Source organism: Monodelphis domestica, chromosome 2, assembly GCF_027887165.1.
Source record: "Monodelphis domestica isolate mMonDom1 chromosome 2, mMonDom1.pri, whole genome shotgun sequence".
In the NCBI taxonomy this organism is placed as follows: domain Eukaryota; kingdom Metazoa; phylum Chordata; class Mammalia; order Didelphimorphia; family Didelphidae; genus Monodelphis; species Monodelphis domestica.
Window position 1 is genome coordinate 327733780 of NC_077228.1, and position 25503 is coordinate 327759282.

Genomic DNA, 25503 nt, shown 5'->3' on the forward strand with positions numbered 1-25503 from the left:
CTCCAAAAGGATTTTTTCTCAAGAGATTCTGCTTTTTCTTATATAGGGGTTTTTCTCCTATGTCACCTCCCCTAAGTCCTTACGTCTCCCAATCATTGTAGATGTTTTCCAAAGAACTGCCCATCTGAATTCCTGCTAAGTCGACTAATCTCCTCAGGAAGTCTGAACCAGTGAAAACACAGCTGAGTCAACTAATCTCATTAAGAGAAAACTTGCCCGACCCTTTTAGGTACCTAGCATCTCATTGTATCAATTCTAAAAAACAGGCATGGCTCAAAGAACTCCTTGCCTTATTATAAGCATGGGTCCAAGTACTTTCATTGTTTAGCAAGGAGTTTTCTGCCCTAAAGCAGTCTTAAGTACGGGTGGAGTAGAGGTCCTCCCATAGCAAGGAGTTTTCTCCCCTAAAGCAGTCTTAAGTATGGGTGGAGTAGAGGTCCTCCCATTTCTGATCCTGGCGAGTTCCCACATCAAAATGGGGAATGTTTCCCAGTAGGGAATTTGTTCCAATGGAGGATTCCTCAATGTGGAAATTTTTAACATTCACAAGTCTGAGAAATTTCAAGATTTACACTTTGTGACACTGTGAACCCTGATGTCCGTGGGATTTTGTTGGTGATGCTACTGGATTGACTTGCTATTTCATTCCCCAGTCAATTAAGGTAAATAGAGGTTAAGTGACTTGCTCAGGGTTACATAGCTAGTGTCTGAAACCACATTTGAACTCAGGTCTTCCTTATTCTAGGCCCAGTATTCTAGTTTTTGTGCCATGTAGTTGCCTCCTTCATATTTTTAGTAACAACAGCCATGTTGAGGTTTATAGAATTTTAAAAATCATAATTCATTTTTTTCCCCAAAAATCATAATTCTTATCACCATCTTATCCCTTTTCTGGTACACTCTGCTGTCACTGAAATGGAAAGAGACTGCTCAGGACTGAGGGTCATTTTGTATTTATCTTTGTCTAATGGGTTAATATGGCTGAAGAACACATTACCAGATGGCCAGCCTATTGGCGGCAGGTCCTTTCTTAGTTTGTGCTGGAGTTGTCATTTGAAAGCGAGTGGGTCTGTTGCTGGGCATCATACTTGAAATCTTTCTGGATGGATAGACTGTGCCAGAGCATGTACTTTGTTGGCAGAGGTCTTGAGCTTCCAGGTTTATTGTGATACCATGCTGAGACACTGAGATTTTGGAGGAGAAAATTGTACGATAGACCTATATGATAATATGAAAGTCTTATGTATCTAATACATTTAAGTGGCTTTATTTATTTACTTAACTTTACATTTATGGACATAGCCCAGGGCTATAATATCATTTACCTAGAATTATTTTTAACATTTTTGTATTTGTTTTCTAGGGTACCCCTGAAAGTGGAGCAAGCCAACAATGCACGTGATGCTTTAGCAAAAACTGTCTATAGTCACCTTTTTGATCATGTGGTGAACAGAGTAAATCAGTGTTTTCCTTTTGAAACATCATCATTTTTTATTGGAGTGTTAGATATTGCTGGTTTTGGTAAGTTTGATATACTTTTATATTTTCTTAAGGTTCAAAACCATGACTTTTCTGGTATACTATAAGATATATTAAGCTTAACTAATTCTACGAAAACTAATCTGGGCACACATACTCCTGAGTGATACTTGGAATCAACTAAGGATCATCTGGGGGGTGAAGTGAAGGTAATGCAGTGAAGGTCACTTTTCTATTTCTTTGTCTCATCCTTGACACCAGTAAACTTGGCCTTGTCCCTTGGTAAATCACTGATTTTTTTGCTGCCCTCCTTTTTACCTGTGTCTTCTGAGAACCATTTTCCCTTAGAGTAGAGGAAGAAAATATGGGTTTTAGAGGTAGACTACCCAAGCTTTGCTTTTGGTATTGGTATTAATCTGTGTGATTATTATACCTCTCTGGCCTCAAAGGTTTAAACTAGATGGTTTCCAAGGTCCTTTCTAGCTCTTAATCAGTGTCTGTATAAATGTTGATCTCTTACTTTTAACTTCTTTCATTTCCTGGTGCCCAATGAAACTTTGATTTCTCTTGAAACTAACTTTGGCACTGTCTCTAAAGGCTATTCTTTCTGTTATATTCCTTGGCACATGGGACGAGGAGGAGGAGTTGGGATCTTTGTTTTCTATTATTATTTTCATATCCTCTTCCTATAGGGTTCAACCACTTCTTTTCTTTTAAAGTTGATTTTATTTTGTCCAGATCCTTGCTGCTATCACCAGGTCATCCCCAACGCCCTCTGTGATAAATTCCTTACAGTTTTTTCTTCACTTTAGCCCTTCTTTTCTTTTAACTTCTTTTCCTTGCTTCTCTAAGTTCCATAACCCAAAGGATTATTTTTATTTTTTCTCCCTTCATTCCCTCTTCTCCTATTTCCCACATCCCATTCCTCATACATTTTGTTGAATTGACTCCATTCCTAGTCATGATTCTGCTTATTTATTATATATTTTTCTTAATGTGATTTTTTTATACATATCTACATTTTTATTTTATGGAGTAAGTAACAAGCAGATGGTTCATAGATGAAAAATTTAAAAGAATGGTAGGAATTCTTTTGTTTGTTTTTACTTATTTCAGTGACTTAATTTCTAAAATTGGATATCCAGTACACATTTCCTTTCCTCCTAAGCCCTTCCTCCCTCCTAATTTTCCTGTTACTATAGAGCAGCATTGGCAAAGGTTTTCAAGTTTGCATGCCCAAACTGCAACTTCAAGCTTCCTGTGAGACCCCTGCATTACTCCAGAGAGTGGAGGGAGGAAGTACTTGTTTCCCTGGCTGCTCAGAGGGGTGGGGCATGCAAAAATTGACCTTGGGTGCTGGGAAGAGTGGGAATGGAGCAGTTACTCCCCTCCATGCTGGCTGGGCACACATGCCAATACTTTGCTGTAGAGGATAAACTTTCTAGTCTCTCAGACTTGAAATCTAGGTATTATCCTAGACTCCTCACTCTCCCATATTCCATTTTCATTCTGTTACTTTCTTGGTTTCCTCAAAGTACCAACTAAATCCCCACCTATAAGAGAAATGTTTAATAGAATTAAAGTCTCAGGATGAGTATTATTATGGTAGTATAGAAAACTGAATCCTAGTTAGAACTATCGACTTTTACATAATCTAGTTTTAAATCTTTGGTGCAATTAAAACTTATTTTGAGAAAAACCCATGTTATTGGTCTGATAAGGAATATTCATTATAATTTTACATTTTATCCTACAGAGTACTTTGAACACAACAGCTTTGAACAGTTTTGCATCAACTATTGCAATGAAAAGCTACAGCAATTTTTCAATGAAAGGATTTTGAAGGAGGTAATTTACCATATATTTATTGGTTAAATTATAACATAGGTTTTTCAGAGGACAAAAGTAAAAGTGGTTTTGATTTGTTTGATTTGCTAAACCTATTACTATTGAATTTCAGCATAAGTACTGAACATAATTTCTTGATATATTTTCTTTTAATGCATCATCTTTTTCCTTTTTAGTACCTTTTAAAAGTTTGATGCATATATTCTTTGCATTTTTATAACTATACCTTTAAAATATACGTATTTGAAATTTTGTAAAGCATTCAAGTGGTATAACCTTCTCTACTATAATCTCATATTAGTATAGTCCACTTTGGGAACAAATTTCTAAATAGTGAGATACTTCATTATTTTTCTAGTTAAGTGGAGTTATGATCATCAATGTTGATATCTCTTCAAATGTTGCAAGTTCCAACTCATTCTTTTTTAAAATTTTTTTATTTGGTCAATTTCAAACATTATTCCTTGGTTACAAAAGTCATTTTCTGTTCCTCCTTCCCCTCCTCTCATCCCTCCCATAGCCAATGTGCATTTCCACTGGGTATTGCATCTGTCCTTGATGAGAACCCATTTCCATGTATTTGCACTAGAATTTTGTTTTAGAGTCTATATCCCCAATCATATCCCCTTTGACCCCTATAGTCAAGCAGTTGCTTTTCTTTGGTGATTTTACTCCCTAAGTTTTTCCTATGGATGTGGATAGTGTTTTTTCTCCTATAACCCTCTGGGTTGTTCAGGAACACTGCATTGCCACTAATGGAGAAGTCCATTACATTCGATTGTACCACAGTGTATCAGTCTCTGTGTTCTCCTGGTTCTGCTCCTTTCGCTCTGCATCAGTTCCTGGTGGTTGTTCCAGTCTCCATGGAATTCCTCCACTTTATTATTCCTTTGAGCACAATAGTATTCCATCACCAACATATACCACAATTTGTTCAGCCATTCCCCAATTGAAGGGCATCCCCTCATTTTCCAATTTTTTGCCACCACAAAGAGCAGAGCTATGAATATTTTTGTACATGTCTTTTTGCTTATATCTCCTAGGGGTACAAATTCAGCAGTGCTATGACTGTATCAAAGGGCAGACAGTCTTTTAGCACCCTTTGGGCAGAGTTCCAAATTGTCCTCCAGAATGGTTGGATCAATTCACAACTCTACCAGCAATGAATTAATGTCCCAACTTTGCCACATCCCCTCCAACATTCATTACTTTCCATAGCTGTCATGTTAGCCAATCTGCTAGGTGTGAGGTGATACCTCAGAGTTGTTTTGATTTGCATCTCTCTGATTATAAGAGATTTAGAACACTTTTTCATGTGCCTATTAATAGTTTTGATTTCTTCATCTGAAAATGGCCTATTCATGTCCCTTGCCCATTTATCAATTGGAGAATGGCTTGATTTATTGTACAATTGATTTAGCTCTTTGTAAATTTGAATAATTAGACCTTTGTCAGAGGTTTTTGTTATGAAGATTGTTTCCCAGTTTGTTATTTCCCTTCTGATTTTGGTTACATTGGTTTTGTTTGTTCAAAAACTTTTTAATTTGATGTAGTCAAAATTATTTATTTTACATTTTGGGACTCTTTCTAAGTCTTGCTTGGTTTTAAAGTCTTTCCCTTCCCAAAGATCTGACATGTATACTATTCTGTGTTCACCTAATTTACTTATAGTTTCTTTCTTTATGTTCAAGTCATTCACCCATTCTGAGTTTATCTTGGTGTAGAGTGTGAGGTGTTGATCCAAGCCTAATCTCTCCCACACTGTCTTCCAATTTTCCTAGCAGTTTTTGTTGAATAATGGATTTTTTGTCCCAAAAGCTGGGATCTTTGGTTTTGTTATATTCCAACTCATTCTTGTCTTCTTATCCTTTTGGATTTTTGTCCATGTTCTATAAATATTTATAAATCCTTCATAGAATATCTATTTAAAGTCCTGGCAGTCACCATCTAGAATTTTTTTACATTCCTTGGGTACCTGTGTGACACTAGCATGATCTTGCTCTTACCTTTTGTTTTTGATACATGACTAATTCATCTTATTTTTCAAGTATAAATTTTCTTGACATTTTTATTATTTTTTAAATGAATGTTAAATTATTTTTTAAATTTTTTGCCCAGTCACACAGTTTATTTTAACTCAGAAATTTTTTTTACTTATTTTATTTTTGTGAAAATTTTATTTAATTAGTCAGTTTAGAACATTATTCCTTTGTTACAAGAATCATATTCTTTCCCTTCCCTTCCCCTCACCCCTTCCTGGAGCTCACATGCAATTCCACTGGCTTTTATATTTATCCTTGATCAAATCCTATTTTCATGTTGTTGATGTTTGCTCTAGGATGATCATTTAGAGTCTACATTCCCAATCATAGCCCTCTCAACCCATCTAATCAAGCAGTTGTTTTTCTTCGGTGTTTCTGCTTCCACAGTTTTTCCTCTGAATATGGATAGTATTCTTTCTCGTAATTCCCTCTGAGTTGTTCAGGATCGCTGCATTGCCACTAATGGAGAAGTCCATTACATTCGATTGTACCCCAGTGTATTAGTCTCTGTGTATAATGTTCTCATGCTTCTGCTCCTCTCACTCTGCATCAACTCCTGGAGGTCGTTCCAGTTCTAATGGAATTCCTCCAGTTCATTATTCTTTTGAGAACATAATATTCCATCACCAACATATACCACAATTTATTCAGCCATTCCCCGATTGTAGGGCATACCCTCATTTTCCAATTTTTTGCCACACAAAGAGCTCAGCTATGAATATTCTTGTACAAGTCTTTTTGCTTATTATCTCTTTGGGGTTCAAACCCAGCAGTGCTATGGCTGGATCAAAGGGCAGACAGTCTTTTATTGCCCTTTGGGCATAGTTCCAAATTGCCCTTTAGAATGGTTGGATCAATTCACAACTCCACCAGCAATGCATTAATGTCCCTACTTTGGCACATCCCCTCCAGCATTCATTACTTTCCTTTGTTGTCATGTTGAACAATCTGCTAGGTGTGAGCTGGTACTTCAGAGTTGTTTTGTTTTGATTTGCATCTCTCTGATTATAAGAGATTTAGAACACTTTTTCATGTGTTTATTAATAGTTTTGATTTCTTTATCTGAAAATGGCCTATTCATGTCCCTTGCCCATTTATCAATTGGAGAAAGGCTTGATTTTTTGTACAATTGATGTAGATCTTTATAAATTTGAGTAATTAGACCTTTGTCAGAGGATTTTGTTATGAAGATTTTTTCCCAATTTGTTGTTTCCCTTCTAATTTGGTTGTGTTGGTTTTGTTTGTACAGAAACTTTTTAATTTAATATAATCAGAATTATTTATTGTACATTTTGTGATTTTTTTCTAACTCTTCTTTGATCTTAAAATATTTCCTTTCCCAAAGATTTAACATGTATACTATTCTGTGTTCATCTAATTTACTTATAGTTTCCTTCTTTATATTCAAGTCGTTCACCCCTTCTGAGTTTATCTTGGTGTAGCATGTGAGATGTTGATCCAAACTCAACCTCTCCCATACTGTCTTCCAATTTTCCTAGCAGTTTTTATCAAATAGTGGGTTTTGGTCCCAAAAGCTGGGATCGTTGGGCTTATCATAAATTGTCTTGCTGAGGTCACTTACCTCAAGTCTATTCCACTGATCCTCCTTTCTTTCTCTTAGCTAGTACCATATTATTTTGATGACCACTCCTTTATAGTATAGTTTGAGATCTGGTACTGCTAGGCCATCTTCCTTCGCATTTTTTTTTTCACGATTTCCCTGGATATCCTTGATCCTTTGTTCTTCCAAATAAACTTTGTTATGGTTTTTTTCTAATTCAGTAAAAAGTTTTTTGGTATTTCAATGAGTATGGCACTAAATAAGTAAATTAGTTTGTGTAGGATTGTCATTTTTATTATATTATCTCATCCTACCCATGAGCAATCAATGTTTTCCCAATTGTTTAGATGCAAATTGTGTGGAAAATGTTTTGTAGTTGTGTCCATGTAGTTTCTGTTTTTGTCTTGGCAGATAGTTTCCTAAGTATTTTATATTGTCTAGTGTGATTCTAAATTGAATTTCTCTTTCTAATTCTTGCTGCTGAGATGTTTTGGAGATATATAAAAATGCTGATGACTTATGTGGGTTATTTTGTATCCTGCAACTTTGCTAAAGTTGTTGATTATTTCTACTAGCTTTTTAGTTGATTCTCTAGGATTCTTGAAGTAGACCATCATATCATTCACAATAAGTGATAGCTTTGTCTCTTCATTGACAATTTTAATACTTTCAATTTCTTTTTCTTCTCTAATTGCTACTGCTAGTGTTTTTAGTACAACGTTAAATAATAGAGGTGATAATGGGCATCTTTGTTTCACTCCTGATCTTATTGTGATGACTTCTAGTTTATCCCCATTGCAGATGTTGTTTGCTGATGTTTTTAGATCTATACTGTTTCTTATTTTTAGGAAAGGCCCTTCTATTCCTATGCTTCCTAGTGTTTTCAATAGGAATGAGTGTTGTATTTTTTCAAAGTCTTTTTCTGATCTATTGAGATAATCATGTGATTTTTGTTGGTGATAATGTTTACTCCACTTTTGTTTGTCATAATTGGTAATTTGTTGAAATCTAGCATGCATTTCTCCATTATCCTTTGTGTTACCTGCAAGTTTAATTTTTTTGGGAGGGAGTGGAATTGTACTATTCTATGGCTTCTGTCTACATTTCATCACCAAGAATCTGTTGGTATAAAAAGATGAACTTTTATATCAGGGAACTCTGGAGCTTTCAAAGAATTATAGTGTTTGCCAAATATAATCTGTGCTTTCTTATTTATATTTAGGGCAAAGGGCAACTATATTTTCAGTACCTGTCTAGTATACATATACTACAACTTTTCCTCTACTGTGTAGTATAATATGGCCAATGTACAGTTTTTATATACTCTGCTTTCTGGGGGACTTTGTCAGACAGATTTGTTGATTGGTTGTGGATCTTACTGATGAGGTCCTGAAGCATTTTGGATTTTGATGCATTTGATGATACTGAAGAGTCAGGAAGACTTGAGTTCCAGTCCCACCTCAAATATTTACTAACTATGTGACCCAGGGGCAAGTTATTTAATATCTATCAGCTATACTTTTTTCATCTGTAAAATGGAGGTAATACCATTTATTTCAGAGTACTGAGGATTAAATGAGTAACTGTATTAATCATTTTTCAAAACTCAAGAGTGTTATGTAAATATTACCTCTTGTGATTACTTCTAAACAAGAATTCTGGAAAATTTCACAATTTATAGGCAATCTTTTTTAAAAAATTAGGACTGCCCTTTATAATAGTAGTAAAGCACCTTTGTTTAAAATACTTCTCCCAGGTTTTGCTTTTTTTCTTTTAAGTGATGATTAAAAGCTCAACAAACAAAGTTATTTCTGTGATGATTTCAACCAAGGAATCTTACATGTTCTTAGTGTATGGCAGGGTCAAATTTTGTTGGAAGAGACCTTTTTTAAGGGTACAATTTATTCTGTCGAGTTACATGCTTCCCCTCTCTATCCTCAATGAACATGGGATAATGTAATTCTTTCCATTTTTTTAGTCAGTTTTATGATTTGTAGTCTATTGCTAAATAATTTATTAAAGTTTACCTATTCCTTTCTCCTATTTTCCTTGGGGGATATCTTTGATATGAGAATAGACTATTCTTTTGGAGACATGAAAATAGAGAAATATTTGAGCACTTTAGTTATTGGTGTCTTAGTCACTCTTTTAGGATACTGGCATTCTTTCAGTTGTTTTATTTTTTTTTTTGGTGTCTTTGACTCAGAAATATTTTGAAAACAAATCCCCCAGTGTCTTTCAAAATTCAGTTGCCTTCAGCACTGATTTCTTAGTTTTATACTTGGTCTTGTTTTTTGGTGACATTTTGATCTCAAATAGCACCCCAAGTTCTGAAGTGTAAAGTGTCCAAAAGTAGTATGTTTTGCTGTTATCTATGATGAGAATACATAGTTATAGAAATATTGGTAAATCTCTTCTATTTTTGTAGGCTTATAAGTACCTTCCATAAGGTTTACTTTGTGTTACCTTTGCTTAGTCTAAGTTCTTAGATACTTGCTATCTATATGACTGATTATGTAGAAATCTCCCAATGGGTACAGTTCCATGTATTGGTTCATATACCTTATTTGGGGGTATTTACTCGGTTTCCTGGGAGCATGTTTGGTTATGTATTCCTTAAAAGCCAGGAGTTTCTCTTTTCACCATTTAGTAGTACATTCTTCCAGCAAACTCTCTGCAAGTGTGGGTTTTTTCATTTTTTGAATTTCTATTCTTAGTACCTAACAATTCCTGGGTATATAGTGCCTATAAATATTTCTTGTTTGATTACCCTTTTTTACTCAGTGTAATGTAAATACCCACAATTATTAATTACACTGCAACCAGTATAAAATATTAAAGCAATTAAATGCCTCAGGAGAAATACATCTCTTTAATTATTTCATTTTTATTTAGGAACAAGAACTCTATCAAAAAGAAGGCTTAGGAGTTAATGAAGTACACTATGTGGATAATCAAGACTGTATTGGTATGTCTTATTTGATTATATTTTTGAGAAATATGGTAAGTTATGAATTTATTCCTTTTCTTAGAATGGATTTTGATACATTGCCTAGCTAGAGTTCCAGTCTAAAGCTATTAGTTTAGGGGCTCCTAGGTAGTCTGGTTGATGGAGCCCCAGATCTGGAGTTGGGAGGACCTGACTTTAAATTCTGACTTCAGACACTCCCAAGCTGTATGACCCTGGGAAAGTCATATCACCCCAGTTGCCTAGTCTTTACCATGCTTCTGCCCTTAGAATTGATATAGATTCTAAGAGCAAAAGGTAAAGGTTTAAAAAATAACACTTTGAATAGCTGAAATAATGATGTGATTCATTATTGAGAAAGGCCTCATGCCTTTAAAGCTATTTTTTGGAAGGGATTCTTCCTACTCAACTCTCATTGGTTACTAAAGACTTTTCTAATAGTATTTAATGCTTTTGAGTTTTGAGGTGTCCGTGCTAAAATAAGAAATTTAGAATAAATGAATTCTGTAAATACATTAAAATAAATGAAATATAATAATTAAGGTGTGGTAATATGGAATCAGAACAGGTTTTGATTTGGACATTTTTTGCAGATGGGTTGAATTAACTGACATGTCTATTTATTTTTCTATAATTGGATGTAATGATGAGAACAGTTCTCTTTTGCACATCATAACACATTGATTTCCCATGAGGCCAAAGGAAGAATTTATCTCATGACTCACATTTTGTGTGTATTTAGAACCATTTTGACTTTCTATGACTGATAATTTAATTACAGATGTAATCAGGAAATTCACATTGTTTAAACCTTGTACATAAAAGTGAATGACTGTTGCTTATAAGTCACTTTTCTGCTACCAGCATCTGCCACTGTTTTTGTTTCCTAATTCATACATAATTTCACTGCCTACTACAAACATCAGGAGAAAATCCTTTGATTTCCCAGGCCCAAACTATGGGTGAGAGCTAGGTAGCATATGATAATTATGGGAATTTAGGTGTGTATAGCAATTTCAAAACACTTGTTATTTTCATAACAAAATTTGTTTATTTCCCCTTCCCTAAATATTCCCTTTCTTGTGCTCTGTCTTCTATTCCTAAAGATCCCATTTCCCCTTATATAATTCTTTGTATTATAATATTTCCCAGTCTTTAAGGCCTAACTCAAATTCCTCATCTATACTATAGAACATGCCCTATCCAGAAATGTTTTAATCTTCCCTTGAATACCTAAAAAATTTAATTTCTTTACCTCTTATGAGGTACTTTTCAGATACTGGCTCATATTATAGTTGTTCCCAACCATGGCTATTCCTCGAGCTAGATTTGAAGATCTTAGAATGATAAACCCAAATCTTGAACTTCTTGATATAGTGCTTTCCACATAGGAGATGCTTAGAAAATATTTTCATTTAATTATAGGAGTGAATTACAATCTTTCAACTCATTTTTCATCATTGCAAACACAGCAACTTGGTCAGAATATTGTATATTTAGAGCTAGGAGGAATTTTGGGGGCCATTTAGTTCAAAACCTTCATTTTATAGAAGAGAAAACTGAAGCCGAGAGAAAAGTGGTTTTTCTAGAGTAACTTAGGGTAATTAAGTGATCTAGCTAGGATTTGAGCACAGGCCCCATGATTTTCAAGCATATATATATATATATATATATATATATATATATATATATATATATATATATATATATATATTTCCCCTATTTGTTCTCTAGAGTGAACCCTGAGAATAGATAGGCTATGATTTATTATTCATAATTTTTGCTTAAGGAAATTAAGGTATAGAGAGTTTGTGATTGGCACAATAATATACAGATGAAGTCTTTGCCTATAATCTTACAAATTTAATTAAAAAAATCTCTTTAGAGTAGAAGTAAGGACAACTGATATCTTACTACATGAATGTGCCTAGCTACAGAATAGCTAGAGTGTAGGAAGAATAATCATAAAGATACCTAGAAATTCACTAAAGAGAAAACACAAGAAAGGAGCCAGCAAGTGTAATGAATGACTTCTAATTTTTATAAATAAATACACAGAGGGTGGGTAATAAATAAGAAGTAGTAGAGATTTTAACACAGAAAGAGAAATTTGGTTTGCTTAAGTGTGTCCGACACTAGATGGGATAGGATTCATTGGCAGGATGTGGCTTCTAAAGGAATCTACCTTATTGAAAAGATAGACAAAAGAAAAAGAAGAATAGCATTGAATATTAAGAAAATATAGTCCAGTCAGGGAAACATGGTAGAGAACATTTGGGTGAAGATCAATGGAGGAAGAAAGAAAATCAATGTTATTCTTTTTTGGAGACTATATGGATAGAGCAAATAGGTTATAAGAGATGCCTGAAGGCATGATATAATAGCAATGGGGGAACTTTAATGATCTGATCATCTTCTTCAGGTCTTGCTCTGTCCAAAACAGAGGAACGAATAATTTCTTGATTGCTTTGATGATAACTTAATTCTTCAAAAAGAAAGGAGGAATTATTGTGGGGTATCCTCATATTAGACCTGCTTTTCACCAATGAGGAAAAATGGGTTGTTTTAAAATGACAGGAACCTTGGGACTATGAACCATTCTATCTTAGAACTTGTCATTGAGGGGAAGCAAATTGACTGTAGTGTGACAGGCAACATCACATTTTGGGAGAGCAGATCGATTTTAGAGAACGACTGGGTAGGACACCAGGATCTAAAGTTCCAGAGAAGATAGCCCAGGAAGGATAAGGAAACTGTTATGAATGAAATTCATGCTATAAAAAGTAACAATCTGATGAGGAATTTATAATGAAGAAAAGAAGAAATCATACAAGAGATTCATTTGGATTAACAAGAAACAACTCACCAGGACAGATTGGAAGGAGATGCTAGATTTGATTAAATGATGGCAATAATAATAGTGGTTTTTTACTTTATATATCACTTAACAGTTTGTAAAACACTTTACATTCATACTCTTCCTCTGAACCTCATGAAAAAATGTTGGAAATACAGATAGTATTATACACACATTTGTTTATATACTGTTTTCCAGAGTAGGAAACTGATATTAGAATACAGACTCTCAGATGTGTAGTCTTATACTCTTTTCAGTGCCTCCTCAGGTATTGCATTCATTTTAGAGAAGAAAACTGTGACAGAGATATTATTAAGTCAAAATGCTATAGCTAGTTAGTGACAAAATTGGGACCAGAACCTAGTTCTCTTGATTCCTAACCCATGCTATATATACTCTTGGCATTATATTTTTCATGTCCCCAGAGAGATATCATTGTTAATTTACTTTTAAGAATAAGATGTTTGAGAAAAATTAACAGAATCTAATAATGTACACAGCGATTTAAATATTTAATCCAAGCAATTTTAGAGCAATTGAATTTTTAGCACAACTGTAAAGGAGCAAAGTGGTATGAAGAGGCAAGGATATTTTTGGAATTTTTTTGTTTTGTTCTGAAGTCTTTTAAGTTAATCTATTTTTACAAGTCAGATGAGAAAAGGAAGTTCTTCTTCCTCTACTAGGCCTCATCAACTATTCCAGAAAGAGAAAAGTAAGAAATTTCCTTTTTAACAAAAATTCTAAATACCTTTTAAAATTCACTGTGCTTGAACTTTTTAGTGAACCACAATGACAATATTTACAGTAAAATTCAATAGTTAACATAGAATACCTATAGACTCTTAAATTGTTCTAGTCTGTGATCAGTGTGTTGTTAACATTTCTTCTATGCTATAAACTATACTTAGTTACATTTGACATTGTTTTGAGCATTTGGTTTTTTTCATTTAAATAGATTTAATTGAAGCAAAATTAGTGGGAGTACTGGATATTTTGGATGAAGAAAATCGTCTTCCTCAACCAAGTGATCAACACTTTACAGCTGCAGTTCATCAGAAGCACAAGGATCATTTTCGCCTTACTGTGAGTTTGCTGTTAGAAAATTATTAGTCTTACAAGTAAGACTTAATGTAGTGAAAAAGAGAGTAAGATCTCATCTTTTTGAAGATGCATTAATGGAGCTTGCTCTATGATTAGATATTCCTGAAGATTAACAAGGGTCATTCTAAATATTGCTAAATATTGCTTTTCCCAAATGCACATTTTTTAAAAACTAGCAATTTCTTTTTATATTTAACATAGTGTTTATTTTGTAATAAACCATATGTCACATATGGTTCTACTTCCTGAAGTGGAAGCCTATTTTCATTTATTCTTCTGAGGGAAAGATCATGGAATAAGAAAGTCAGATATGCAATTTTCTGAATTAACCTATCTATTCTCAATGAATTCTATTTTATTTATAAATTTAGAATGAAAATTATAGGACTCAAATTAGAAGTTCTTTTTTTTTTTTAAACCCTTACCTTCCAAGGCAGAAGAGTGGTAAGGGCTAGGCAATGGGGGTCAAGTGACTTGCCTAGGGTCACACAGCTGGGAAGTGTCTGAGTGATTTGAACCTAGGACCTCCCATCTCTAGATCTGGCTTTCAATCCACTGAGCTACCCAGCTGCCCCCCAAAAAGAAGTTCTAAAGGAAAAGTGATATATTTCAGTAAAATAATGACCCTCTTCCCCCTAAGGCAGCAAAAACTTGGTTTTTCAAGTACTATCTCTGATACTTAAAAGCTGGATGCCCTTGAGCAAATCACTTAACCTTTGTGCATCCTAAACAACTCCCTTTGCCTTATCTTCTAAGTCATAGATGTATTGTCATCTGTGTTATAGGCGTTTCCTGCTCTAGCAATTCCCCATGCTAATGAAATCACAAATTTTTCTCCTTATTTCTTATTATTGTAAACATTGTTTGACAATCTTGTAGAAAATCCTTTAACTTGTGAGGCAGCTTTAGTATAGTAAATAAAAGCCCTGGAATTCAAGTTAGGAAGGATAGGCTCAAATCTGACCTCAGAATAGTATTACTGGCTCTTTAGGCAAGTCATTTAATCTTTCTCAGGATCATGTTCTTACAAATGATCATTATATCTTCCAAGCTACTTGTAAGGACCAAATTATAAATATATATATATATGTATATATATATATATAATTATATGAAGTGCTCTGTAAAGCTTAAAACACTATTTAAATGTTGGTTATTATTGTTAACCACTATTACTAACTCCTAAAAGGAAATGTGGTTTAATTTTTTAAAACAATGACTATATCTTAGACTTTACAGTACTTTAGAGCTAGAGAGGGCCACAGAAATCATATAATCATCCTTGTTTTACATATGGAACTGAGATTTATTGAAGGAGCTGAAAAAGTCTACCACTCATGGATCATCATTTAAAGCATTTAGCAGTAAAAATTTATGCAGTCTACTGTTCTTTGTTTGAAGAGTATAGTGTTTATTTCCTTGATTATTTATCAGTGTAAATAAATGACATCTACTACCAGGAAAGGGAAATTAAAAATTACAAAAGTATGGAGAAATTGATATAGAATTTGATGCTTACAGCCATTATAAAACTGAGTTTGCCATGCTTTTCATTTTTAAATTATCTACCTTTTTAATTAACTATTTCTGTTAGTAGAAACACCATTTATTTTTCTTAGTCTTCTATTCTTGAAACCTGGGTGTTATGGTTAAAATGCCTTCTACAGTTTACCTGTATCTGGAATTTCATATTCCCATTCTGATATTTTTCCTTCTTTTGCCTAACACTTTAATAACACATTAGTTATAGGTCTTCCTGGTAAATTATCTGAAATAAGAGCATCCTGTCCTGACTGATCTTTGTATCTATCACTCTGTAACTGTTTAAATAAAAAATGGAGGCTTGCTAATTTTTACCTTATTCATACACTGTTGGATGTGTGTTATCACTGATCTGGTAATTCCCTCTAATAATGCAGATTGTAATTAATCCAGCCCTGCCTATCCTGTTGTGTACTTGTCTGTTTTATCCTCAAAGTTCAACATAATCTACCCAATATGCCAGTCTTTCCTTGCTGTCCCTGACATCTAGAGGATATCAGAGGAATACTCTGACTGTCCCTCTGCTTGTCTTTCTTGTTTTTTTTTACCATGTGACCAGCTCATCTTCTCTTCCTGTCATGCAATTCTTTTATGATCAAGTTCACTCCCTTTATTCTTTCAAATTTTCATATATATAGCATTTATTTACATCTACCATGCACAATTCATCCTACTCATGACTGTCCTTAAAATTTAAGATTTATATTAGGTTTTTCTTTAGTTCTTACTTTTGTTATTTGCTCTATCCTGTAATTATTTTAGTTGTGATTACGAAGGAGATGTAGCCTGGTATAAGACAAGAACAAAATTTTTTATTTTATAGGTTATCAGTGGTTCCATCTGTAAAATATGGGAATTGGACTAGATGGTCATTTGTTCACATTATAGAGTTCTCTAAATCTAATTTATTGTTACTAAAGAGTCTATACACTACTGTTAGTGTAGAAAGGAAAGAGAGAGAAATGGGTTGAAATATAAGTGAGAGGTTGGTTTTGCAGAAGTTGGTCTGGCTGCATGCTAGGAACCCAATGATAGGAGATTCTGGAATTCGGAGAGGGTATTTGAAGGGACAACAGCCAACTGAAGGGGCTTTTGGTTCCTGGTCCCAGAGCCGAGCTGTTCTTGCTGTTATCAAATCTACAGTGAGGTTGAAGGGAAACTTTTAGACCTGCTGGGAAGAAACCTTTCCTCAGTGCAAGATATACATCTGGAAGACCCTTATAACAACAAGCCTGATCTAATTAAGAGTCCGTGTTCCTGTGAGGGTTGAGGCCAAGCTCAGGACCTGGATCAGCTGGGTTGGACTCAGTCATCAAGATCTCATTCCTTGGTCATCTTCAAGAACTATTTCATCTTGTGAAACAACAAGGAGGATGCATTAGAAATTAGGGCTTGGGGATTTTAGTCAGAGACAGGAAAGGGCTCAGGGAGCTTCAAGAAAACCAAAGAATTTCCCATGCAGAAAATGTAGAGGGGGAGGTGAGTGAGACTTCTTAGAGTTAGGGAAACTCATGTTCCTTCATTCTTCCTTCCTAATCCTTTTGTTTTATTATCAATAAATCCGTTTACCTGTTTACCAACACTGCTATGAGGCCTGATCTTGCACTGGTCCCAGTAGGTAAGGCCATTGGCCTTACTTCATTGAGGGACACTGAGGGTTCCAGTATACCTCAGTATAGAATATTATTTCACTACCAAAGAATTATTTCTTTTTTATGAACAAATAGTCTCAAGGCATTTAATTAAATGGAAGAAGATTAATAAAATCTTAATTGGATATTTGGAATTTTCTTAGGCTAATAGCAGCATTCTCCTTAAAAATGGCACAGAGCTTAGAGCTCTGTGATTGGCACCAGAAAAATCTGGGTCTGAATCCCACCTCAGACATTTGATAACTTTGAAATTTTCAACAAATCAGTTGATTTTCCTGGGCTTCTATTTTCTTCTATGTAAAAAGAAGATACTGAATTATATGATCTCTAATGTCCCTTCTAGGGCTAACTCTGTGATAATCTAGGATATGTAACTGTGTCTTCCAAAAAGGATATTATGCTTGAAGGTGGCCTTGATATTTGATTAATTATAAACATATTTAGTTTATCTATGGTATTGTATTTTATTATTTTATATGTAATTCAAGAACATTTCCATAACTGTAGCTGATATTTCAAAAGCATCATAATAGTGAAGGGACATTCTGAATTTGAGAGTTATTTTTTTGTCTAAACAATAAATCACAGATTACGTAACCCATTATTTAATAATTTCATAAATTGAAGACCTGTGGATTCCTCTACAGATTCCCCGGAAATCCAAACTGACTATTCATAGGAATATCAGAGATGATGAAGGTTTTATCATCAGGCATTTTGCAGGAGCTGTGTGCTATGAAACAGTAAGTATATGTTTAATGTCATAGTCCCAAGAGGGTGGATCTCTCATCAGAATAATATTTTTAAATGCATAATTTGTGTTTTAAATGCATAGCTTTAAAATGCATAAATATATAAAATAAATTTATCAAAATATATTAAAAAACAAAAATTATAGACCCTCTGAAATGTATTCATGGACTTTTAGAGGATGGTAAGACCTCAGGTTAAGAAACAGTGGTTTAATCATAGGAAAACATCCTATTTGGTACTACTCTGATTAAAATTTGAGATTAAAGAAAGGCCTTTTCCATATCTGATATTTTAATCTTTTTGTGATAAAAGTTATATTTTTATCACAATTTTCACATTTTCTAAATATGAAACTTTCAAAAAAGATTGAGGTATTTTTATTTCTTTAGCATTAGAAGACTTTTGAAATTGTAAAGTTTAATTGCTCTGAACAAATTTGTTTTATTTATTTTTCAGACTCAATTTGTTGAGAAAAACAATGATGCTTTGCATATGTCCCTTGAATCCTTAATATGTGAATCCAGGGATAAATTTATTCGGGAATTATTTGAGTCATCCACAAACAACAACAAAGACACCAAGCAAAAAGCAGGAAAGCTTAGCTTCATCAGCGTGGGGAACAAATTCAAGGTATTAACATGACTTTAAAAAACTTTTAAGTTTTTCCTTCTCCCAAAACATTTTCATAGTAAAGTAGATATAAACCAAGCCATTGAGAGAAATCCATTATTTCTAATGTAAAAACTGATCTTAAACATATCTTTTTAAACTTTTAAATGTAATGAAATAGAGAGGAATTGCAAATACAAAAATACTTCCAATATTCTAAATGCTTCTTTTATTAGTGCCTAACCAAAAATATCTGATTACTTCTCCTAATTTTTCTCCTTTCTTCTGCTTACTGTCAAGCTGACATTCAAAACCTTACTTTCTCCACATGTTTTCTGTTTCCTTTCCTTATTCAGCAGTTTTATTTTAGCTGAGATATTCCAGCTCAGGATGGCTAGAAAGGACTAGTTGAGTTGAGAGAGGAAAAGCAGGCACAGCCAGGGGCTTCAGGTAAATGATCACCTTTATGGATTTGTATTTATAAATTTGCTACCATTTTAGTAAGAGCCCTTCCCAAAGCAATTTGTAATTCTATTTCAGCATGTTTTCTATCATTGTGGCATTGTAAATGTGCATACTATGCTAACAAATATGTTAAATACTAAAATTTTAGAAGTAAAATAATTCTCTTAAAAGGCAAGTACTAAATGCTTCAAAGTATTTATTTTTGACAGATGTTTCATGCCAGATTTATCTGTGCTCATATTAAAATCAACAATTTTTAATTGTTTGAGGCAAATGAAGTAATTCTTTAAAAATCTACATTAAAAATGGAAAACAATTCATTGGGCTTAATTGTTGAGTTTTGGGGCTCAAGATATGTGATATAGTAATGATTTTTTCCTGAAAATTTGATGAAAGAAGTTTATAAATATATCATATATATAATGTAGTATGTTTATTATTCATACTATTTCCATGGGAAATTGTTCTGTTTTTTTTTCTTTTGTATATATGTAAGAAAAATAGTTAAAATTTAGATTAATTTTCTCTGAATTTATATTACTCCTTTAAAATGTTAGGACTAGTGATATGAATTTGACATAATTATTCATATGAAAACTTTGATATATTAATATACATTGTAAAGTTATTTTAAATAACAAATATTTCTATTTCTTAGTTTTAAAGTATTTCAATAGAAAGCCTTTAACTTTACAAGAATTGTAAATAATTTCCACTGAAGCATATTTCACCTTTTGTTTTTAGTACTCACAAATATTAGGTATTCACAATTCATACAAATAGAACTTTAAAAAAAGTATTGATTGTATAAATTGAAGTTGCTTCCCAAGGACATATTTTTAACCACTGTTAACAGTTCTCAAAACTCATCCATGATTTGCTCAATTTCTCTATGTCTTTCTCAGCAGTTTTATGTTATTCTATCTTCAAAACTTCTTATAGTTAAAGATAAATTACTTAGGACTGATTTTTTAGAAATACTATTGTGCATATTTTTCTCTGAACTGTTTTGCACTATCTTGTGTTTAGGATATTGCCCTGTATAGCTAGATAACATAGTTTTAAATTCCTGCAAACGTGTTAAGAGACATTAGACATGGGGTATACAAAGATAGCAACAACCCTGCTTGAGAAACTTAGATTATTATGCATATAAAAGATATTTACACAAATAGTATGATAGAAGAGAGAGTGAGGCATGTACAAAGGAGAAGCCCAGGAAATTTGAACTATCAAATTACTTCTTAATTTCAAATGAAAATTTAGTAAATCATCATAACTGATTAGGTATCTTATAAAGTATTGCCTCATAGTCTAGAATCATTAAAGAAAGAAGATCTTCCCAGAAGTCAATTTTTATATATTTGAAGGTCATTTTTTAGGAGCCGAATTGAAAAGACTTTTCTTCAAAAACAGATGTATGTGCTTCCCTGCCTTTTAAAACTGAGCATAACATTCTTATTACTTAATTACTGAGGAATATAATGAATGTTGTAGTATAGAAGCTATTGACTTCTAAAGAGCTGTTTAACTTTTCAATAGCGCAGGCTAATAGATAATTTTCCCTGCTGTCATATGCTTTCATTATTCATTTTGCTGCCTTATTTAATCTCAAGCTATAAAGGTGACTCTATGTTATTCTCATGGAGTAAAGTACATAGATTTTCTAATAATGATTTTTCCCCTAATTGAGAGATTTTTTAAATTTATAACTTAGTGGTTTGTTGTATCAGACAGTGAAAGGTATCAGAAGTTTCATCTTCAGAATAGTAAGTCAGTTTACTATCCATAACTTTGGATTCTCTTGGTGTTAGAAGTATGCCCAAGACCTCCAAAAGTATATTTTAAATGAACACAAATTGTATTAATTTAGTGGATAGGTACTGTAAATTGCTAGTGCTAATAAAAGTTTTAAAACCAAATGTTTTTCAGTAATAAAATAAAATAAATTTCTTTCTCATGGAAGAACCAAGACATCAGGATTATAAAAATATTCTTGGCAGAATCATATTTAGGTCATTCAGGGTTTATAATCTCTTGGCAAAATAGATGGAATATTCAGTTCTAGAACTTAAGAAGAATTAATTATATAATCACAGCATTTTTAAAAAGAGGGTTATTGGCTCATTTTTAGTTTATTATCAGAATTATTTCCTATGTAAAATATTTTTAGAATTTAAAATTAAAAGAATTTTCATCCAAACCAGTTAAAAATAGTAAACTGAATTCCTTTAGATGCTCATGAGGACATTATCAGTGACAAATTCTCTTTAAAATAATACTTTTAAATGCCAATGATTTTTTGTACTCATTTTAAGTACACTCTTGCTCAACGAATTGCTATTGAGCTATGTGTAGATTTCCATGAACCATGCATATATTTACTGTATCTCATGTTCAAAATTTATTTTGTTTGCTGGGCTTAATGTTTGTTTTTTCCATATAAATTCTAAAGGACAGGGTTTATATTTAGTAGTAGTGATCATTTCCATTCCTGATATATGTCTTGTGCAAGTATAGTGAATAATTTCCTTGGTACTGTACAAGGCATGTTGCATGATTAAATTGCATGTTTCACTTACTGTTTTTTAACATAGTGACAACAGCCATAGCACACCTTGACATTAATATTTTTCTGTGTGCTTTTATTTTTTCATATATTAAACAGATTTTTTTTTCTTCTACAGACACAGTTAAATTTGCTTCTGGAAAAGTTGCGTAGCACTGTAAGTATGCTTGAAGACAATATCCTCCCCCCCCCCGCCTATTCTATAATCTATATTTTATTCTTTAGATACTATTATTATTAATGCCTACTAATACCTTGGACTGGCACCAAGCAAAGTGTTGAATTTTTAATAAGTTCTTTAATTGAAATAGGTAGCAAAACTTTTTAGTTTAGTTTAGTTTTCAAATGTTTTATGCTTACCTTTGATTTTTTTAAACAATGCTCATTCCTCAGGTCAGTCAGTTAACAAGCATTTATTTAAGTGCTTCTTATGTTCAAGACACACACTATATACAGTATATATAGCATACTGAGTATACAAAATAATATTTTTAAAGAATTTTTGTCTTTACAAAAGCAGAGAAACTGTCCCAGCTGTCTAGGAGCTTACAATCTCATGGGGAAAGACACATAAAAAGAAATTGAAAAGTGGAGGGAATGGGGCAGGGGAAGAAAGAATGAGGAATGGTGGTTGTGGGGAGAGGGATCATGGGATCTGTAGCTGAGTGGGAAATGATGAGATAGATCCCTTCATCTGGGAAGAGCTCTCCATTGTCTTCTTTCCACCTTCTCCGATCAGATGATCAGAGGGATGGACTGACAGGCAAGGATACTGAGGAGGTGAGCTACAGAGTTGATATGATTTTGCAGGAAAATTAGTTCTTGGAGACATTGATGTAGTCCAGGAGAGTAGCCAGGTTAGAAATTATGAGGTAACTGCCCTGGGCCCCCACCTTGAATGAAGGAATCTGCACTGTCCACCTTTAACCCTGTCTAGTCAGAAGGAGAGAGGAGCCCAGGGAATACTCAGGGAATGGTACTGAATTGTGAGTTCCAGAGCTGATGTGATCTTATATGAAGATTTAGTAAAATAACAATAGTTTCACATAGGTGAAGAAAATAGCATAATTAGTCATTGTTTTGAAAAAGTAGATTTTAGCATTAAGATTTTGCAGGTCCAACTGCCTTGTCCTTCTCCTATTATAGCCCACCTAGCTAACTGGCTTTCCACTAAGCTTTCTTTTTCTTTCTTTTTTTTTAAATTTAATTTAAAAATTTTTTAATTTTAAAAACAAATTTCCACATAAGCTTCCCGAAGTTATATGATACAAACTGTCTTTCTCCTTTTTTTCTCACCCCCTCCCAGAGTTGGCAAACAATTCAATATGGATTTTACATGTATTATGCAAAACACATTTCCATATTATTCATTTTTGTAAGTGAATAATCTTATGAAACCGAAACCCCAAAACATATACCCAAATAAACAAGTGACAAATCATATGTCTTCATCTGCATTCCTACTCCAACACTTCTTTCTCTGAAGGTGGATAGCATGCTTTTTCATAAGGTCCTCAGAGTTGTCCTGAATCATTGTATTGTTGTGTAGCAAAGTCTATCACATTTGATTATTCCACAATATTGCTGTTACTGTGTCAGTTTTTTCCTGGTTCTGCTTATTTCACTCTGCATCAGTTCATGTAGGTCTTTCTAGTTCTCTCTGAAATCATCCCAGTCATCGTTTCTTAAACCTTCATATACCACAATTTGTTCAGCTGTTTCCCAAATGGGGGGAGGGACCTCATTAACTTTTTTGAAGTGCACGGATTCTATCATTATAGTAACTTTTGGGAATGGATGTTTTACCTGTAGTGCTAGAATCCCTCTTTGAAAGGATTGTTGTAGGATCAATATCTAGTCAGGAATGAGAAAGGTCTTATTGCCATTCCCTCCTGAAGCATAGGCTTTGCCTTCTATCCTGCCAGTAGACCCTAAGTACCTCTTAGACTTGCCATTTGCTTTACATTTTCATCCTTAGGACTAGTAGATCCTTCCATCTGCTTTTTAGCTGAACCCTACCATATTCAGGGACTGTATCACATTTCTGTTTGTATTTCCAATATTTAGCACACTTTGTAGAACATAGTTAAGGACTTAAGAAATACTTTTTAATTCATTGATTAGTGCTTCCATGTTAAATTTCTTACTTTGTCATTTTTTCCCTTTGAGAATCATTGCATTAGTTTTATCTCTGGACTGTTGATATGAAAGAAATGTATAAGAATCTCTGGGTTTTTTTAGGAGGCAGATATTAACACATACTTTGAAAAAGATGAACATTTTTTCTTTTAAAATATTTTATTTTTCCCAATTACATGTAAAAAGTTTAATGTTCAATTAAAAATTGAACTTCATAATCCCTCTTTCCCTCTCTTGAAAACTGAGACAGCAAACAATTTAATAATATAGACGATACATATGCAGTCACATTAAACATATTTCCGTATTAGTCATGTTGTGTGAAAGAAAACAGAAGCAAAAAAAGCTAAGCAAACAAACAAAAATAAAACTTTTTAAAGTCCGTCTTGGTCTGAATTCAGACTCTATCAGTTCTTTCTCGGGAGGTAGATAAAGTTTCCCATCATAAAGTCCTTCAGAATTGTCTTGGATCATTGTATTGTTGGGAACAGCTAAATCATTCACAAATGATCATTGCGTCTACAATGTTCTGATTCTGCTTATTTCACTTTGCAACAATTCATGCAAGTCTTTTCCGGGTTTTTCTGAGAGTATCCTGCACACCATTTCTTATATAGCACTATAATATTCCATCACAATCATATACCATAACTTGTTCATCCAGTCCTTGATTGAAGGGCAAGATAGCAACTTTTATGTTTTGTTATACTTGTTATACCTGTGACTTATATTTTAATAACAGTGCCAGAATTACTGCTCAAAATTAATATTTTCCTACCTCTTCTCTGTGAGAGAGTATGAATTTATTTTGATTATCATTATTTAAAATGTTTTGGGAAATAGTGGGAATTTTGCTTTCAGAGTCTGAATTACATTTTTAAAATCCTCAGTGATAATAAAATTTTGTCTTTTAAGACTGATTTTGATTTTCAGAAAAAGAAGAGTAGTCTAGAGTAAAGTTTGGTAACTTGTATTGTTTATAAATTAACTTTGAGGAAAATTCAGGAAGTGAAATTAGTAAATTATTTTGAAGATTGAATTAATATATGTAGAATGCTTTAAAATGAGCCCTTTAAAAGACTATTTTCACATTCATTTTTGAAAGTTTTGGTTTATATATAGACATAATGACACTATAGTCTTGTATAATACTTATTCTTTACTATTTTTATAACGTTATTAGTTTATGCAATTCTAAATGAGTTCTGTTGAAATTATTTTTTAAAAATCAGCCATTGCATAATTTTAATCTTATGATGATATTGATAAGATTCAACTTAGTGAATATTAAATCCTTCCTGTGTGTAAGGCACCATGCTAAGTACCGAGATGGCAAAGACAAAATAACAGAACTTTTTTTTTCTTGAGAAGCTTTAATTCTACTTATAGGAGATATTTTGATGTAAAGTTGCCATCCAATGACATTTTAATACAAAGGAAGAGATATCTTTGGGAATATACCATATATTCCTGAAATTTAATGAAATAAATTTAATTTGTTCTATTCCCATGAAATAGTTTTTAATCAAAGTGTTGAAGCATATAACTATCCTCACTAATACAGAAGAAAAAAATCAATTTTTATATGCTAGGAATAAGGAAGGCATGAAATTTAAGCATAAGTTTTTTTTATGCTTGAAGCAATTCTTCTCTAGATTTGCATTTTTGACATGTATATTTTGACCACTAATATTTGAAAAGACTTTTTAAATCATTAATATTTACAGCACATATAAACTATATGTGCACTTTGATCCTATAATACTACTACTAGGTCTATTACTAAAATAGATCATTAAAAAAGGGAAAAGAACCTATTGGTACAAAAATATTTATAGCAGCTTTTTTTTTTTTTTTGTAGTGGCTAAGAATCAGAAGTTGAGATGTCCATCAATTAGGAAATAGCAAAACAAATTCT

The 25503-nt window shown here is 33.1% G+C and overlaps 1 protein-coding gene across 4 annotated transcripts in view; it reads left to right on the forward strand.

The window, feature by feature from the left end:
* MYO6 (myosin VI) overlaps nucleotides 1–25503 on the forward strand; it is a 191479-nt gene that overhangs the window by 125544 nt on the left and 40432 nt on the right. For all 4 annotated transcript variants that reach the window (XM_007484224.3, XM_001365803.5, XM_007484226.3 and 1 more), the window contains 7 exons: nucleotides 1364–1521; nucleotides 3236–3327; nucleotides 9826–9898; nucleotides 13711–13838; nucleotides 17698–17793; nucleotides 18260–18433; nucleotides 21565–21603. In XM_007484224.3, coding sequence (XP_007484286.1) covers nucleotides 1364–1521; nucleotides 3236–3327; nucleotides 9826–9898; nucleotides 13711–13838; nucleotides 17698–17793; nucleotides 18260–18433; nucleotides 21565–21603 — 760 coding nt within the window. The remainder of the gene's footprint in view (nucleotides 1–1363; nucleotides 1522–3235; nucleotides 3328–9825; nucleotides 9899–13710; nucleotides 13839–17697; nucleotides 17794–18259; nucleotides 18434–21564; nucleotides 21604–25503) is intronic.